Source organism: Panthera tigris, chromosome E1, assembly GCF_018350195.1.
Source record: "Panthera tigris isolate Pti1 chromosome E1, P.tigris_Pti1_mat1.1, whole genome shotgun sequence".
Lineage (NCBI taxonomy): Eukaryota > Metazoa > Chordata > Mammalia > Carnivora > Felidae > Panthera > Panthera tigris.
Genome location: NC_056673.1, coordinates 10083793 through 10103570, shown reverse-complemented (window position 1 = coordinate 10103570; position 19778 = coordinate 10083793). Strand labels below are relative to the sequence as shown.

The following is a 19778-nucleotide window of genomic DNA, read 5'->3' as shown; positions in this document are numbered from 1 at the left end:
TGAGATCGTGACCTGGCTGAAGTCGGACGCTTAACCGACTGCGCCACCCAGGCGCCCCTGCATCTAAGTTCTAATCAGACTGCTAACTTCGTGAGGGCCTGTTTCCCGTCTTGCTTCTGTATTATTCCAAGGTAAGTCAGGTAAGCACAGATTATATATTGTCACAGAGTATGAACATGGAACTTTTTAGCCTCATATAGACTTAGAAAGTGAGGCAGGCCAGTTCTCTCATTCTGCAACGAAGAACCGAAAAAGGTTACGTCACTTCCCAAGGTCATACTGTTAGTAGCAGAGTTTAGAGTAGAAGATCTGTGTGCCTGAGACATCAAAGTCTGTTCCTTCTACAATCAGATCTTGTCTTCACACACACTGCTTGCTAAGGGCTTGAAGCCAATCAAATTTTGCTTGAGGAAGGCAGTATGAACCAATGTGGAATCCAACTGGCTTTAAATTATCAGAAATAAGCAGAAAATAAGACTGCAAGCTACCCTAGTTTTTCCCTAATTTTATAAATCTCTCAAGTTATAATCAGTCTCTCTGGCAAATTGATCATATACAGTTAATACTCACTGCTAGCTACATAACAAACATTTGAAAGAAAAATCTAAGCAGCAATCTACAGATTTCATGTAAATAAATTTTCTTTAAGAAACTTACATGTAACAGCTATAGAAACAATTTCCATCATAATCTTCCATTCCAATCTTTGTACATGGACATGATGAAATCAGTCAAAACTATAGTAGGGATCACAACCTAAAAAAGCATGCTCTAACCTATAAATAAGGGCAATATATTGACTACAATAAAGTACTCTGAATAAATTTTAAGACCATTCATCCAAAGTAGCAGAGAAGTTAAAGCTGTGATCATCCACACTTCTGGAAAACCAAGCCTTAGAAGTGGTAGTTCTTTCACTTAGCTGTCAGCTCGGTTCAGAGTATTTTTCGCTTTTTGTTTTTTTAATAGAAAGACAACTAATTGCTTTTAGGAACAATCAAATGGGTGATTAATAAGGACTGGTTTACTGTATCACTAGGACAGCCAACAAGCGCTTAGTAAAAAGCCTATCATGTGCTAGTAAGTATATAGGCTGAACAAGGAAATAAGTCACAACCCTAATTATAAAAGAAGACAGAGACGAATAATGGCAAAAGAAGGGGGAAGATACCAGGATTCAATAGCCTATAAATGCGGAACACATCACTTTTTAATACAATGGAATGACGTGGAACTCACCTTTAACTGACTTGCCATCTGAGGTCTTCTCTTGTTCTTTGCCTTTCACTAGAAGACAAAAGAGCATCATGAGCAACTTTTACAGTTGAGAAGATCCATTCTACATGCTGTCAAAATTAGACAAGCTTTACTCTAACAGATGAATATTCAAAGTTGTACAATAATAGAATCGGTGCCTTGCGAGGGAGACAGGGCAGGACAATTGTCGGGGGAAGTTTCTCTAAGGAAGTGACCTTTGAACATCATTCATTCAAGAGCACAAGCACGGAGTGTGCTTACGGAGAGACAATGCAGAACACCTGGGTTCAAATTCTAGCTTGCCACTTATTACACAGCCATGTGATCCTGGACAAGTTACTTCTCTGGGTCTCAATTTCCTTGATGTATAAAACTAGGTTAGTAATAACACCTATCTTAGAGGGTCGTGGGTGAAAAAAATAAATATTTGTAAAGGGTGTAAGACAGTAACAGGCACACAGTAAATTTAGGATGTTAACTAATATTATTAAAAGATGCCCACTACTAGATACATCCTGAGGAAAAGAGTTCTTTGTATCTCCTATCTTACTTCTTGTGTATTACCCTCACAGTATCTAATACAAACATTCTAAACTTACATTCTAAACTTCTAAAACTCAATCAAGGCCCAACAATTTCTCTTAAAAAGCTATATAGTTTCTTCTCCATTACACAAAACAGTAGAAATTGTACTGCAAGTATGCTAGTAATATAATATCCAAGAAAGGAAGGTACATGGCAGCTTAAGCAAAGCGTGAACGCTTACAGGATCTAACCTAAGACTATTTTTAACCTTCCTTACTTTTCTTGTATTTTTTTTTTCAACATTAAATTTTCTTTAACCTCACCACGAAAAGCCAATCAAAATAAGAAATCTCAAAATGTGACCATCTCTCTACTCGTGCTCTTAAACATTAAACACCTCGGGGCGCCTGGGTGGCTCAGTCGGTTAAGCGGCTGATCGGCTCAGGTCATGATCTCACGGTCTGTGAGTTCGAGCCCCGCGTCGGGCTCTGTGCTCACAGCCCAGAGCCTGGAGCCTGTTTCAGATTCTGTGTCTCCCTCTCTCTGGCCCTCCCCCGTTCATGCTCTGTCTCTCTGTCTCAAAAATAAATAAACGTTAAAAAAAAAAACATTAAACACCAGTAGCAGGAAATAACTAGCTCTCGCGGTATCTGATAAATCAATCCGTCAACAAGTTATTTGAGTGCCTCGAATGTGCTAGATACTCTCCTGGCTCAGAAAAGAGCAGTCCTGCCTTCAAGAAGTCTACATGCATGAATGTGGAGACCAACACGGACAAATATAAGCAAGATCATTGCAGGTACTGATCACTACTCTTAGGAAGATCAAACAAGGAAATGCAGTAGAAGGGACTGGGTTGCAGCCCTCACCGCGGCGTTTGCCAACTGACTACATCTCCCACTTGAAACGTGAACTTGTCTTGGCTTCCACAGCACTCCACTCTCCCGGTTTTCCAGCTGCTCCTTCTCAGTTGACCGCCTTGCCAACTTCTCCAAGTGCCCACTGGGAGTTTCTCAGGGAAAGGGTCTGAGCACCTTTTCTTTTCACTACATACACATACACATATTTCATATTTCACTACATACACATACACATATTTCCTGGCTGAGCTTACCCATTCTTAAGGCTTTCAATACCAAACGTAAGCTGCGAATCCTCTATTTCTATTTCTAGTTTAAGTCCTTTTTGACCTTAAATTTAACCACCTCCCTGTCATCTTCCATAATAACACTAGTCCAAAACGGAACGTACCATCTTTTCCCAAACCTATTCTACCTCAGTCTTTTCTCTCATGAATGACACGATCACCCCAGTTTCTCGGGCCGAAAACCTGGAAGTCATTCTTAACATGCCTCTCTCTTGCCTCCTACACCCAAACCACTTCTAAGACCGACTGACTTTACCACCAAAATATATCTTCACAGTTCCACTTCCGTCACCCTCAATACATTCTCATCTTACAAATCAAATCTCCTAGTTAATATTTCAAACATAAAAGTACACACACAATCCAGCTTCGCCAAATATTAGAGGTCTGACTTACCTATTCCCTCCCCTGAAATATTATACATATAGTTAAAGGATCCTATGAACCACTACCTGATCCCATTGCCCTTCTTCCCTTCCCGGAGATAAATTGGTCCTGAATTGGATGTTTACTGCCCTGTATGTTTTTAGACTATTCCTACAAATGACTTTTAAAATTGCTATTATTCTGTACATCTTTAAAAATTGCATAGGGGCACCTGTGTGGCTCAGTCGGTTAAGCACCTGACGTTGGGTTTCAGCTCAGGCCATGATCTCAGGATCTCACGATTTCATGAGTTCAAGCTCTGCATTGGGCTCTGTGCTGACAGTTCGGAGCCTGCTTGGGATTCTCTCTCTCCCTTGCTCTCTGCGCCTTCCCCGCTCACACTCTCTTAAAATAAATAAACTTAAAAAAATTAAAAGTACATAAATAGTATTTTTCTATACATACCTGACACTTGTATCCATTCCATAATTTCACTTTTGTCCATACTGATGCAATTCTAGATTCATGTGGTTCTAGTTCATTCACTTTAGCTGCTTCATTCCTAAAATGCACTTTTATTTACCCATTTTCCTGTTAATAAACATTTAACCTTTATTTCCTAGTTTTCATGATCACAAACATTGATGTGATCAACAATCTAGTATGTGTCTTCCAACGTATATAGGTAAGAATTTCTCTAGGATAAAACCCTAGAAATGGAACTGTTAGGTAACCAATGATGGGTATTTTTAATGAAAGTGGCTATATAAATTTTTCAAATGTCATTTGATGGTGCTTTGAACTCACTTCCTTGATTTCCTTTGAGGGGATACCTTTCATGTTTATTGGCTGTTTAGGTTTCCCCTTTTATGGGCTGCCTATTCATGTCCTTCATCCTTTACTTATTGGTAGGAATGCCACAGTATTCTGGATACTAATCATTTGTGTTGCAAATACCTTATGTATATTTTACTGTATGGAAGCTTTGGGCGCCTGGCTGGCTCAGTGGAAAGAACATGATCTTTATCTCAGGACCATGAGTTTGAGTCCCATGTTGGGTGTAGAGATTTACTTAAGTAAAAAATAAACAAATAAATAAAACTTTATTGCATGGAAGTTTTAAACTTTAATTAGCTAAATTTTCATTATGTGGACTGTATTTTCCTGTCTTATTTTTTAAGATATCTTTTCCTGGGGCACCTGGGTGGCTCAGTCGGTTGAGCGTCTGACTTTGGCTCAGGTCATGATATCACAGTCATGAGTTCGAGCCCCGTGTCGGGCTCTGTGCTGACAGCTCAGAGCCAGGAGCCTGCTTCGGATTCTGTGTCTTCCTCTCTCTCTGACCCTCCCCTGTTCATGCTCTGTCTTTGTCTCAAAAATAAATTAAAAAACATTAAAAAATTAAAAAAAAAAAATCTTTTCCTACCCCAAAATCAGATTTCCCCCCTACATTTTCTCCTATGGTTTCAAGTTTTGCTTTTTAAAGTTCTGGGTTCTTATCCACCTGGAATTTATTTATCAGAGACTGGGAAACTACAGCCCATGAGCCAAATCAGGCCCACCCCTAGGTTTTTATATAAAGTTTTATTTTAGCATAGCCATGTCCATTTATTTACATACTATCTATGGCTACAAGGATAGGAAAGAATGAGACAAGAGACTCTATGGCCTGCAAAGCCTAACAAATATATTTACCATCTGGTCTTTTATAGAAAGTTTGCTGACCCCTGATGTGTATGATAGGAGGTAGAAAATACTGTCTTTTTCCAGAGGAATAATGAGCATCATTTACTGATTAGTCCAACCTTTCCCAAATGAACAGAAATTCTTTGTATACTAAGTTCCCTTACATACATGGGTCTGTTTCTGAGCATTTAATTCTATTGTCTTAGTTACCTAACCATATAATCAGACTTTGGCAAGGCCAAGTCCTCTACCTTATTCTCTCTTGAAACTATCTGCCACATTAATTACAGGGTTAACTTGTTTTGATCCTAAAACCTCCATGAGAGTTTTTAAAGCAGCACTGACTTACTTAATGATTAACTTGGGAGAGTTCACATCTTTCCAGTACTGTATTTCTATCCATGAACATAGTATACCTCTCCATTTATTTAGGTCTCCATTCTTGTCCAATTGGGTTTTGTAAACTCCATAAAGATTTCAGTCTTTTGTTTTTACTGGCATGCAGTGATACAAGTGAATTTTAAATACTTACATATAAATGCATATATTTTAAAAACCCAGCCAAACTCTTTTATGAGTTCTAATAGTATGTGTGTAGATTTTCTTCAATTTTCTATGTAGGTAAACATGTTATCTGGGAATTAGAATTCCTTTGTTCCCCTCCTCCCCAAAACTTAAATTTCCCTTCTTTTTTTGTGTATGTGTTCCTGTGAAGACTGTATTAGTTTTCTTTTTGTCTTATATCTCTAATATATTTTCCCATCCTTTTACTTTTAACCTTCTCATGATCCTATTTTTATTTAAGTAGTACACAGCAGGAATCCAGTCTATAAATCACCATTTCTTCACCGTCTGGGGCAGCCCATTTCTTTTTATTGTGATTACTACTCTTGATTTATAAAGAAGACCATTCTTAAAACTTCAGGACTATTAATTTGTTGATTTCTCTTGGTAATTTTCTATATTTTGCTTTCTGTATTTTGAGACTGATAATAGGTACAAAGCAGTTCAGAATTTTATTTTCCTAGTACTGTGTGCTTCCTATAATGTAGTGACCTTTTTAGCCCTAATAATGTTTTGTGCTTTAAAGTATGCCATCTGCACACAGCTTTCTTCTGGTTAACATCTGTCTGCTTTTTCTTTCCATTTATTTTCAATTTTTCTATGTTCTTATGCTTTAGTTGTATTTCCAGTAAAGAGTTTATGGTTGGATTTTGGTTTATTATCCAATTGCTTTATCTTTTAGCTATATAGCTTTTTGCTAGAATTTGGTCTATTTATATTTACCGTGACTACTGATCTTTGTAGGTTTATTTCAGCCACCTTATTTTGACTATGCTTTTTGTTTCTATATATTCTTTCCATGAAACATCTAAAACAGAGACAATACTAGAATTTGAATAACACTCAGGTTTGAGCAACACTCAGTCTTCTCAAATCTTAACATTATGCTGTACTCGCTTCAGAAAAATTTTCAGAAGAAATAAAACATGCAGGTGCAACTGAAGTCTCTCCCTGACCTCATTCCCCCTCTCCCTATGGAAATAATTTCATAAATTGAACATTTATTGTTTCCAACCATATTTTTACTCTTTAAATACATTTATGTATCCATAAACCATATAAAGCATTGTTTGAAAGTTTTTGACCTTTATACAAGTGGTCCTACAATTGCAATTCCCAACAGCAGTGTACCCTAACCAAATCTTGGTATAGTCAGGCTTTAATCTTATCCCTTAGGACTTCCCAAGAACTTTACTCCCACAAATTAACACCTCTCTTCTCTATCATTTTCTCCTCTCTACCAGATCATTCCTATCAGCATACAAACGTGCTCTGACATCTTTTATCTTAAAAAAAAAAAAAAAAAAATCCCTTAACCCAAAAGCCCCTTTTAGTTCCTTTTCACTGCAAAGTTTCTTGGAAAAGGTGTTTTTTAGTTTTACTCTTGCTACTTTCCACACTTCACATTCTCCCCTCAACCCATTCCACTGATACTCTTAAAGTGACCAATTACTTCCACATTAATAAAATGAGTAGCTATTTCTACCTTGATCTTGCAAGTGACATTCAACACAATACTCCTTTCTTTTTGAAACATTATCTTCTTTTAGCTTCCATGACATCGCACTCCTATATGACTGGCATTTTGTTTTGGATTCTCCTTTGTCAATGGCTCATGTTCCTCAATTTCACTTTTTTAAACATTTTTAGAACTTTTTAATGTTTATTTATTTTGAGAGAGAGAAAGCAAGCAGAGGAAAGGCAGAGAGAGAGGGACACACAGAATCCGAAGCAGGTTCCAGGCTCCGAGCTGTCAGCACTGAGCCCGACACGGGGCTCAAACCCACAAACTGTGAGATCATGACCTGAGCTGAAGTTGGATGCCCAACCGACTGAGTCACCCAGGCGCCCCTCTCAATTTCACTTCTAAAAGCTGGATTAACTCCAGAGCTCTCGCCTAGGCTCCCTTCTTGTCTACAGTACGGCAGGAAATGCTACCATGGTCACTCCTCTTCTTGGCAAGAGGGCTGTAACCTAGCACATAACTGGCTAGTTACTTTACATTTCCTAGGAGCCTCTGCAGTTAGCTCTGACCATATGACTAAATTCTCACCAATAGAATATGAATAGAAATGGCTTATGTGCCACTTTCTGGCTAAAGCTGCTCCTTCCTCCTTACCATGGGTCAGAAGACTGAGGACAGACAGAAGGGGCTATGACATGGCTTTGATAGAAGAGACCATACCCTAAGGGAAAGAGCTGTAACAAAATGGGAAGAAAATGATCCCTGAATGACTGTGAAGCAAAGCCACCCAATGACCATTACACTCGAGAGAGTAATAAAAATCTCTCTTGTCTGAGCCATTACACTTCAGTGTCTCTGTTATAGCCTCTCAACGTAACTAATTCACGTATTACAGGTATTCTCTAGGTAATCTCTACAGAACCGTACATCCCACTGCCTCCTCAACACACCCCATGGATGTCTGAGAGTTGTCACCAACTCACAACTGCCAAAAGACAATTCCACTCACTCCAAGTCATGTCAGCTCCATCTCCAAAACATATCCCATTCCCAGTACGTTCCAGCCTTTTTCTGGTTCCTTAAACACAGCCAGTTCATGCCTGCCTCAGGACATTTGTGCTTCCAGTTTTCTCCGGCTACAATGCAGTCCCTTTCATCTTTTGTGAGGCTGGCTCTCTCTCCTCATTTAGATCTCAATCTAAATACCATCTTCCCAGACAAGCCTTCCTTTATTATCTGAACACAAATTGTCATCCTGTGATCTACTCCCACATCAGTTTAAATTCCCAGCACAGCACTTTTTACTAGCTGATATTTTTCTTTTGTTTTATTCACTTATTCAACAAATATTTACTAAAATCCTAACTATATCCCAGGCACTGGACCTAAACCTGGGAATACAACCACGAACAAAACTCAGCTTCCATCTTCATAAAACACATAGTAAAGCAGATGGTGATAAATGCTGTAGAGAAAGTAGGGCAAGGGGATAGGAGTGCAGGGGCTGGGGGCTGCAATGTTAAAAGCAGGATGGACAGAGAAAACTTCACTAAGATGCCAAATGATCAAAAAGCTGAAGGAAACGAGGGAACAAATAGTGGGTATCTGTGGGAAGGGGTTTCCAGACAGAGAGAAAATGTAAGTGCAAAGGCCCTGAGGTGGGAATGTATTTTACAACAAAGAGGTCAATATAAATGGAACAGTGATGAGAAAGGAAAGCAGGAGATGAACACAGAGAGGAAATGGGACCTCAATAAAGGAGGGCCAAGTACAGGAAGTCACAGGAAAAATTTGAAAAGAGATGTGGCATAATGCAATTTGAAAATATACCATAGGGGTCAAGGAGGGAAGGGAAACCAAGTTGAAACCTACAGAAAAATAATTCCGTTCTTGATGTTCATAAAACCGGCTTCCTCTTAACATTTAAGCTGAAATTTGAATGGCATCCTTGAAGATGTTAAGGACTTCCTTAACTGCCCAATCTAAACAGAGATGACTGCCTAGACCAGGGATCAGGGATAACGGGACAAGGTTGAATTTGGATATGTTCTGGGGTAGATCTAGCAGATTTGATGTAGATATAGAGTAGGAGAGAAAGAGAAGCTCAAGAATATACTCAAGTTTTAGCCTGAACAATTAAAAGGCCAGACATGGAATTTATTGAGGCGACAAAAAATCTGGAGTTAAATTTTAGATATAGTAAGTGAAAGATCCATGTGTTAGTCTGTCATTTCTATTAATAGATATACCTGTATCTACTAGGTAGAGGTATAAAGTGGACCGACAGTGGGATATACCATTCTTAATTCAGGAGAGAGAATTCAAGCTGGAGATGTAAATTTCAGGAGTCATCAGCATATAGGTGGTATTTAAAGACTGGATGGGATCCCTAAACAGAAGCATCTCCAGCTTCTACTCTTGCCACATTCAGTCTGCAAAAAGCATCTACAATGATCTTTTTATAACATAAGACCAAATCACTCCTCTTTAAAAATGTTTAAATAATATCATCTCTGCACTTGGAATAAAACCTAACAACTATGGCTTACAAAGCTCTGAATCTTGTCTACCTCTCTAAGCCCAAGGCACAGTGGCCTGCCTTCCTTTCTTGAAGGGCACCAGACTCTTTCTTGACTCACAACCTTTGAACATGCTATTCCCTGTGCTCAGTGTTCTTCCCTACCCTCTGTGACCTCCTACAGATCCCTCAGCTCTGAGTTTCAAGGTCACCTGCTGAGGCCTTTCTCTATTCTCAAACCAAAACATGCTTCTTCTCTCCAGTTCTCTCTGTCGTAACATGTTATCAATTTGTAAACACACATACATAAGAAAGAGCAATTTCTTGTCCGTCTGCCCCAGCAGACAATAAGTTCCATGGGTGCAGGGACTTTGTCTTGTTCAGGGCTTAATTGTGAGGGCCTAGCACAGTGCCTGGCAAGCAGCAGACATTCAAATGTTGAATAGAGACAACAGTCTTATTATGCAACATGCAATTTGCCTCATTATACACAGAATGCTTTCTTTCCCCTTCAAAAACAAAACTAAACTAAACACTGTCAAACAAATTAGAGCTTTTAACTATACCAAGGTATGTTATCAACAAAGCTTCCTTGTACCATTTTACAGGTTTCCTTCATTCAGCACTGCATTCATTCATCACAGCTTCATTCACTCACCCCATGACATCAGTTACTAAAACTCGGCCGTGTGCTTAAAAGGAATTCTTGAATTCATAGCTGAATGGGGCCTTTACGAATCATCTAATTCTCAGTTGAGAGAAGAGAAAAAAGTGGGTTAACACTTTTCTGTCCCAGGTTACAGGCAGTAGCAGAGCAGACATATGAACCCACGTTCCTGTTTTAGTGTTGCTTTTTGTTGTTGGTTTCTGTGTGTGTGTGTGTGTGTCCTGGTACCTTTTCTCTTAAATAACAAGAATTCAAAGAACCACCATCATCCAAAATGACCTACACTTGTTCATTCTGCATATATATTTTTAATGACACACAACAACTTTATCCAGGATCAAAATTAAGCTGCCTCTACTTAAAAACTGGGCAGCTATTAAAACGGAAAATCAGAAATATAAGCAGTTTACAGAGTGAGCGTCCCAGTAGTTAGTAGACTTGCTAAGTCATCAAAAGAACTAGTTTCTTTCATTAGGGAACTTTTAGCAATAAGTAATGTTATTTTAGGAAGTGCAGAATCCCCTTCCCCCCCCCCCCCCCAAAAAGGAGGAATCTAGAAAACAGCACTCGTTGAAGAAAACATTTTCACATGTTGCTTTGACACATAAAACCCTCAATATTCTGAAAAGTCAGAGACTTCCTTAACAAGGTACTAAAGGAATTTCCTTTTTCTTGATTCACAGTTTAGACACACACACACACACACACACACACACGCAAAGGCTGTTTTTCACGCAAACAGGCATTAACTTGTATGAATTTCGGCAAACACTTTCGGACCAGCGAGACAATTCCCCTGACCTCGCGCGAGGAAGCCACCTTCTCCCTCCCTGCAGAGTCCGGGAGCAAAGCGAGGCACGCAGGGGGCGTCTGCGCGGAGGCCGAGGGCCCCGCCGCCGCCCGGGAGGAAGCCCGTGCAGGCCCACCTGCCCCACCGCCGCCCCTGAGGCCCGGCCTGGCTCCCCTCCGGAGCCCCCCTCTGCTACCTTTCCGCCGGAAGAAGGACATGGCGGGGCCCGGGTCGGGGCGGAGGGCGCGGGGGGACTGTCGCGGGGAGGGCCCGGCTCCCCTCATTCAGCAACCGGCCCGGACTTCCGGGTCCGCAGCGGCCGCCGCACTAGCCTGAAAAGAGACCCTTCTTCCGGGTGTGGGCCCCACCGCCTCCTCGAGAAGCCCAGGCAGCTCCTGCCGCCATATTATCAACAAGCCGCCCGCCCGGAGTTCCGGTCCTTCCCCGCGCGAGGCTTCACGGGAGGCCGCGCTGTCGGCCCCGCCCCCATCCCCGCCTCCTCTCGTGGATGCGGGGGCACGCGCCCGCCCCGCCCACGTGACCCTGCGCGCGTGCGGTCTGTGCCCTTTCACTGATACGGGGTGGCCGGAACGGACGGCGTTACTGTCCGTGTGCTTTCTCCGATATTCGGTGGCCCGGACCTGCGGCGGTACCCCGGCGCAGCTTGGTGGTGCCCGGCTGCAGCCCCGGGTGGAGCGGGACAGACCTAGTCTCCGCAAAGCTGACTCTCCCGGAGCGGCAGCGCTCCCCAACCCGGGGCTGGATGGTGCGGCGCCTCAGGTCTGGGGCGCGCGGCCGTGGGCGCTCAGAGCATATGCCCTTGTACGAGGCGAGGCCGGCACTGCCACGCTCCGGCTCAGCCCCTCCTGTTTCTCGGTTCCAGTTAGGCTGAAAGGCACTGGCCGGTCGGAACGGCTTCGCCCTGCACCCCCAGGCCCTGCTCTAGAGCAGGACCCCCCCCCTCCCCTCCCTGGTCGCGTAGTATCCCAGGGGTCAGGGTTCCTCGAAAGGGGAAGAGGAAGCATGACCTGCTTTGTGTGGCTCCTCTCTCAGTCACAGTGACCTCGGCAGTAAAAAAAGGAGAAGTGGGCTTATTTTCAGAACCAAATCCCTGCAAATGCTCAAGTTTGAAAGGGTAACTTAAAAGCATCGCCAGTAATTACAAGGCAAACTCGTGAATCATCCAGCTTTGTTCACATCCACTTCTGGCCCAGCATCCATCCCTAAAAGCAGAGCTAAATGAAACAAGTCTTTATCCCTCAGTGTCCCTCACCACTGGGTGAGTGTGCTCAGTGCCTGATTAATAATTGTACGTCCTCTTTTGGGGAAGGAACCTGGAAGATAGCACTCAATAAATGTTCACTGAGTTTTGTTGTTTAATCCGTGAAGTCCATCGTGTGATGGTTGGGGAAACAGGACCGAAAAGAAGTCCAACTTGTCTGAGGTTACTAAGTGTCAGTGTTGAGACTATAACCAGAAACGGGGGTCTTTCACCATATAATTAGAACAACTTAATAGGTTTGTTTTGGTCCAGGGCCTGTAAGGTAATCCGACCTGATGTTTATTGAAAGTTTTCTATGAAGTTACTGTGCCAAACCCTGCAGATTAATAATAGTCTTTGGAGTCTGTCTTGGTGGGGGGAAAACTAGGCACAGAAAAATAGCCTACCTAGGGTCACAAGCTAACTAGGGGTGAACCTTGGATTTCAAACCTAGGGAGTTGGCCTCTAGAGGCAAAGATCCAGCCTCTGCCTGGGTAAAGAGAGTGTGTTCAGGCAGAAGCAAGAGAGACTGGCCTAGACTCTGGTTGCCTGAGTGTATCATCCACCTGAGTTGGTGCTGAGAATGGATGTCCGTTTGACTCCTGCAGGCTTCAACAGAGGCTGCATAGGAATTGGGGCAGTGTCTTCCTGGGATCTGAGGGGCTATTGGAAACCAGCCTGTGCTCAGAGGTGGGGGGGAGGGGGGAGCGGTGGGATCTGCTCTCTGTGGCCAATGAAAACAAAGATCTTGCCCCTCTCTCCTTGGAAATGGGGATTGTCTGAAGTCAAGCGGGAGTGGGGGGCTGGGGTGCAATCTGTATAAAGGGAATAAGCAGTATCTAGGAGAGGTATAAGCACAGGGCATCACACACTTGGCATGAAAACACAGTGCCCCTCTCCCTTTCCCTTCTTGTTGTGAGTTCAATCCTTTGTTGGCAGCGGCTTTTTGTCTTTGTTGACTGGTTAGTTGCATGGGACAGAAGGGGGAGTGCAAGAAATCCCCTGAATATCACCGAACAGGAGCAGTGCCAAGGAATGTGGGCAGAGTGGTGGGGATAGTTGGGATGGATCGTTCTCTAATCCCTGTAAATCTCCAATCCTTTCTCATTTTCTTCGCCTAAGCATGGGATCAATGTCAAAGCGGTGTCCTTTCCCACCTTCCAGTGTGATGACTGCTCTTGAGCCCCTCCTAGCAGAAATTCTGGAGCTGCCTTTATTCCTCCAGGCACCAGTCAGGTGATAATAGCTGTCATTATTTCTTAAGTACTTATTATGTGCTCCCAACGTACCAAGTGCTTTATAATCACAATCTCACTTCATCCTTTACTTTCTCCCCCGCAAAAGACCCTGTAAGATGCCTAATATCATTACCCCCAATTTACAGATGATGACCTCGAGACTCAGAGTAACTTACCCAGGGAGCACAGGCTAGTAAGGATTTCAATCACTGTCAGTCTGACTCCAAAGCTATTTGTTTATATCACTTGCTGTTCTCTTTTCCTCCACCTCCAGCTAATACCCATTTAGCCAATGTTCCAGCATGGGGTGTCTATTTATTGGGCAAATAAGAGGTGATGAGTAATATCTAGCAGTACAGATGCCTTCTGAATCATCACCCATTAAAGTGTTTATACGCTTAGGGAAGCTTTAAGAGTACTATCATTTAATCTGTAAGAATTTGATGATCCACGTGTGAATAAAGGTAGGATAAAATGAGAATATAAAAATAAGCAAGGGTATTCCACTCACCTGAATACCCAGTTGTGGCAAACGGATATTCTGCATTGCATTTCTAAGTTACTTTGTTACAGCCACTTTAATTTACATGTAAAACAAAATACATTTTCACCAGCAGGAATTCTGTTAATTACATTCCTAATTTTCAGGGACTCCTCACGGTCTTTTTAAACGAGTTGTATCAGTTACAACAAACCAGTGAGGTAAAATCAGCAAGGTAATTATCACAAAGCCAGTGAATAAAATTAATCTCCTATGACTAACAGTTTAAAAATTTAATGAAGAATTCTACAACAGGGGCGCCTGGGTGGTTCAGTTGGTTAAGCATCCCACTTTTTATCTCAGCTCAGGTCATGATCACATGGTTTGTGAGGTCAAGCCCTGAGTCAGGCTCTGTGCTGACAACACATAGTCTGCCGGGGATTCTGTGTCTCCCTCTCTCTCTGCTCCTCCTCCTCCTCCTTCCGCTCTCTCTCAAAATAAATAAAGACTTTTTAAAAAAAGAATTCTAGGGGCGCCTGGGTGGCTCAGTCGGTTGGGCGTCCGACTTCGGCTCAGGTCATGATCTCGCGGTCCGTGAGTTTGAGCCCCTCGTCGGGCTCTATGCTGACTGCTTAAAGCCTGGAGCCTGTTTCAGATTCTGTGTCTCCCTCTCTCTCTGACCCTCCCCCGTTCATGCTCTGTCTCTCTCTGTCTCAAAAATAAATAAACGTTAAAAAAAAAATTAAAAAAAAAAAAGAATTCTACAACAGGCACTCAACAAATGTAGTTGTCTATATCAAACATTCATAACCTCAAGGACATTATTCAAATAAATCTTTTGATACCTAAGAGAAAGGAAGCTCCCTGTACCTTATTAGTAAGCAGATAAAAGCAACTCAGATTCATGACAAGACTCAGAATAGGTATAGACGTAACTTAAAATTCTTATCAACCAAGAAAGGCTAATTCTTAAACCAGTGTTTTACATTCTCAAAAGCCTTTGTATCCGCAGCTTTGTAAAATTTATCTCCCCCCCCCCCCAAAAAAATGTGTGGTCTCTGAGTTTTAGTCAAAGCTAACTCAAAAGCAGTTGGGGCTTAACATAATTTATTTCTTCTATAGTCTCTAATCATGCCAGATAAATGGGAGTTTAAGGCACATTTTTCCCATCAAAGGATCCCAAAACAAGTAGGAGATATGAGAATAATCTCTTAAAAATGCCTAACAGGGGCGCCTGGGTGGCTTGGTCGGTTAAGCGTCCGACTTCGGCTCAGGTCATGATCTCACCGTCCGTGAGTTCGAGCCCCGCGTCGGGCTCTGTGCTGACAGCTCAGAGCCCGGAGCCTGTTTCCGATTCTGTGTCTCCCTCTCTCTCTGCCCCTCCCCTGTTCATGCTGTCTCTCTCTGCCTCAAAAATAAATAAACGTTAAAAAAAAAAATTAAAAAAAAAAATGCCTAACAGAGGAGGGCCTGGGTAGCTCAGTTGGTTAAGTGTCCGACTCTTGATTTTGGCTCAGGTCATGATCTCGGGGTCATGGGATTGAGCCCCACATCGGGCTCTGTGCTGATGGATCTGATGGATCCTGCTTGGGATTCTCTCTGTCTCTCTCTCTCTCTCTCTCTCTCTCTCTGCACCCCCCCAACCCCCCGCTTTCAAAATTAAAAAATATGTATATGCCTAACAGAGACTTCCACTCCTGTGTGAACCAGAGTAAAGCCATCTTGGACAAATCCACCTTGATGGGTGCTCTATGATCAGAAGCCTTCTTGAGCACAGCACTTCACCCTACATTCTTTCTTTTTGTCTAACCACACCCTAATGTACACCCCTGGGACATAACATCCTTGATCTTCTCTGAAAGTAAGACTATGACACGGAGTGGGGCGCCTGGGTGTCCAAGTCAGTTAAGCGTCCAACTTCGGCTCAGGTCATGATCTTGCCATCTGTGAGTTCAAGCCCTGCGTCCAGCGCTGTGCTGACAGCTTGGAGCCTGGAGCCTGCTTCAGATCTGTCTCTCTCTCTCTCTCTCTCTCTCTGCCCCTCCCCTTCTCACGCTCTGTCTCTCTGTCTCTCTAAAATAAATAAATGTTTTAAAAAAATTAAAAAAAAGACTATAATACGGAGCTATTCTCTAGCTACTAGCATGTACTTCCCAGCCTCTAGAGCTAGAAAAGCAGGTCTTACTGGCACTGGGGTTGTGGAAACCCACTGGGCTTATGGCCTCCCAGGACACACTTCTCTCTGTAAGTCCCCTTAATAAGTCATTTCTTATCAAGATGGACTTGTCAGCCTTTTCCTTCAGTCTTATGGCTCCTTTGGCCGTTCGGAGATACTTCTGGGTATACCTCCCTTTCATGGAACAACTTCTAGTAACAGTGCAGCAGGTCACATGGACTAGCCACCTGCTGAGGAAAGCAGAAAAAAAGGGAAACTGAACCCCAAAACTACAAGACACTGAAGCAAGAAGAGGGTAATGAAGAATTAGCAGATGGAGAGAGAAGAAAAGAAAAACAAAATCGAGTGAATTAAGTCCCGCCTTTGTGGCCTTTTCTCTGGGAGCTTTCCTGTTCAGGGAAAAGAGACTGAGAAGCTAGCTGAAGGGTGCTTTTGAAAATGTCACAGACTAGAGGAAAAAAGTTGGAGCCCAAAGCCTGCTCTGGGTCAGGATTCTGAAAAAGCTACACCAGTGGGGCGTCTGGGTGGCTCAGTCGGTTAAGTATCCGACCTTGGCTCAGGTCACAATCTCACGATTTGTGAGATCGAGCCCCACGTCGGGCTCTGTGCTGACAGCTCGGAGCCCCAAGTCCGCTTCAGATTCTGTGTCACCAGGAACAAGAACCAAGGGAAATAATGAGCAATAGAAATAGTGATATGGGAGTTCCAGATACTGGAATTATTGGTCATAGATTTTAACATAATTATGCTTACTATGATTGAGGATATAAAAAAGAAAATTGGAAATTTGGGCTGAAAACTAGATATTATAAAAACTGACGCTTATATACACAAAAAAGAAGCAACTAGAAATTCTGGAACTGAAAAACAAAATACCTGAAACGAAGAACTAACTAGATGGATCTCTAAGCGGAGTTACAATAGAGAGAATTTATAAAATGGAAGACAGGTCAGAAGAAACTATCCAGAATGAGGCACAGAGTGAAGGTAAGAGACCTAGAGAAGAATACAGTGAGAAGTTTTACCATTTGCTTGATCAAAGTCCCAAATGGAGAAAAGAGAGAGAATGTAGCAGAGGAAATATTTGAAAAATTAGTGGCTGACAATTTTCCGGAAGTGATGACAGAAACCAACCTACCAATTCAAGGATCACTGTGAACGCCAAATAAAAGGAAATTCACACCTAGGTTGTTAATCACGAAACCTTAGGAAATGAAAAACAAAGACAAATTATTAAAAAATAGCTAGGGGTTGGGAAAACAGATTACCTTCAAAGGAGTGACATTTAGGGATTAGCTGATTTTTTCAATAGCTACAGTGGAAGCCAGAAGACTATGGAATTAAACTCTTCAATGTGCTGGAAAAGGTAACTAGCAACCTGGAATCTTATACCCATCAAAGATGACACAAAATAAGGCATTTTCAGGTGAAAACAGGAAAACAAATGTCACCACAAGACCTGAATTTACCAAAGGATTTACGAAAAGTGATTTCAGATGCAAAGTGTGAGATATGAGACATAAAGAACAAAGAAAGTGGTAAATATGTGGACAAATATAAACATTTAATGATAATGTGAAAATAACCAACTGTGAAGTCAAGGGGCACAGTCTACACAAGATCACTCTCAGTTGCAAGTTTGGGGTCCCCAAGACCACCACTCTTAGTTTCACTAACTTGCTAGAAGGACTGGCAAAATTCATTGATAGCTGTTATACTCAACGGCTGTAGTTTATTACTGCTGGAATATATAGATTAGAGTCAGCCAAGGGAAGGAATATAGACGGCAGAATCCAGGCAAGTACAAAACACAGAGCTTCCAGTTGTCCTCTCCCCATGGAGTCATTACTTTCCTGCCATTTATATATACAATATTGATGGATTAGTGCCAACCGGGGAAGCTTACCCAAGGTCAGTGTCCAGAGTCTCTATTGGGACTCTATTACACAAGCATGGCTAGCTGCCTTTGCAGCTGATCTCAGTCTCCAGCCCCTCGAGCGGTCACACTGATAACCACGTGACCCAAAGGCCCCACCCCAAATCACCTTGTTACAATATGGCTGGCCCAAGTCATAACAAAACACTTCTATCAGGCATGACATTCCAACAGCCCGGAGATGACAGCCTAGTAGCCAAGAGCCAAGGTGAGGCCTCTCTTTGGGTAAGTTAAATGATTTTCTACACAAACATCTAACAGATTTAAAATTTTCACCGATGTGGCTGGCCCAGGAATCTTTGTAGGGCTTATATCCCACCTTTTGGCATGTGTATGTCTTACAGGGCGTCTAGAATACCTGCCGTTTCTTGTTCACTGGGTCTAGTTAGCATGATGTCATCAATACAGTGTCCCAGTGTGATATTCTGCAGAATGTCTTGACAATGAAGAATTCTTTAGACCTGCACTGTCCGATATGGTAGCCCCTAGCTACATGCAGCTATTCTGCTCTTGAAATGTAGCTAATTAACATGTGCTATGACCATAAAATGCACAGATTTAGAAAATCTGGTATGAAAAAACAATGTAAAATATCTTATTAATATTCTTGTGTTGATTACATATTTATTTAATTTTTTTGAGAGATAGAGAGTGAGCATGCAAGCCGGGGAGAAGGGCTGAGGGAGAGAAAGAGAGAATCCCAGGCAAGCTCCAAGCTCAGTATGGAGCCTGACAAGGTTGATTCCACAACCTTGGGATCATGACCTGAGTCAAAATCAAGAGTTGGATGCTCAACCTACTGAGCCACCCAGATGCCGCTATATTGACTATATATTACATTGATTACATCATCAATATTTTTGATGATCTATTTTTTTTTAATGTTTATTTATTTTGAGAGAGAGAGAGCAAGAGAGGGGGGAGAGAGAATACCAAGCAGGCTCCACACCATCGGTGCAGAGCCCGTCACGGGGCTCAAAATCATTAACTGTGAGATCATGACCTGAGTTAAAATCAAGAGTCAGACACTCAACTGACTGAGCCACCCAGGTGTCCCCATAATGATAATATTTTAGATATGTTGTGCTAAGTAAATACATATATTATTAATTTCATTTGTCGCTCTTTGACTTGTTTTCAGTGAGGTGACTAAAATTACATATGTGACTCATGTTATATCTCTCTTGAGCAGCACTGCTTAGACTATTTTGATACTGAGTGTGATGGTTAGTTTTATGGGTCAACTTGACTGGCCACGAGATGCCCAAAGCAAGCATTATTTCTGGGTGTGTCTGTGAGAGTGTTTCTGAATGAGATTAGTATTTGCGTTGGTAGACTCAGCAAAGTAGATTGCCTGCTCCAATGTGGGTGGGCATCACACGATTGCTGAGGGACTGAATAGAGCAAAAGGTGGGGGAAGGAGGAATTTAGCCCGTTTTCCTGCCTCACAGCTTGAGCTTGGACATCCCATCGCATGGTCTCCTGCTCTCAGACTGGGGTTTGCACTATCAGCCCTCCTGGTTCTCAGCCCCTTGGACTTGGACTAAATTATATCCTTGGCTTTCCTGGGTGTCCAGCTTGCAGATGGCAGATTGTGGAACTTCTCAACCTCCTAAATCACAGGTGCCAATCGTTTCTAAAAAATAAATCTCTTGGGGCACCTGGGTGGCTCAGTCGGTTAAGCGTCTGACTCTGGCTCAG

At 42.3% G+C, this 19778-nt stretch overlaps 1 protein-coding gene across 5 annotated transcripts in view; it reads right to left on the bottom strand.

The window, feature by feature from the left end:
* Positions 1 to 18448, bottom strand: part of AKAP10 (A-kinase anchoring protein 10) — an 88471-nt gene extending 70023 nt beyond the window's left edge. For 2 of the 5 annotated variants that reach the window (XR_006211086.1, XM_042966232.1), the window contains exons 1-2: positions 11182 to 11436; positions 1240 to 1287 (exon numbers count right to left, since the gene is read on the bottom strand). Coding sequence is in view for 4 of the 5 variants with exons in the window: in XM_042966232.1 (XP_042822166.1) it covers positions 1240 to 1287; positions 11182 to 11269 (136 nt within the window). In the remaining variant the exon portion in view is untranslated. Of the gene's footprint in view, positions 1 to 1239; positions 1288 to 3760; positions 3959 to 11181; positions 11437 to 18396 lie in introns of those variants that run through there. The other 3 variants (XM_042966233.1, XM_042966234.1, XM_015536942.2) reach the window with 3 other exon arrangements.
* Positions 18449 to 19778: the final 1330 nt, after the last annotated feature.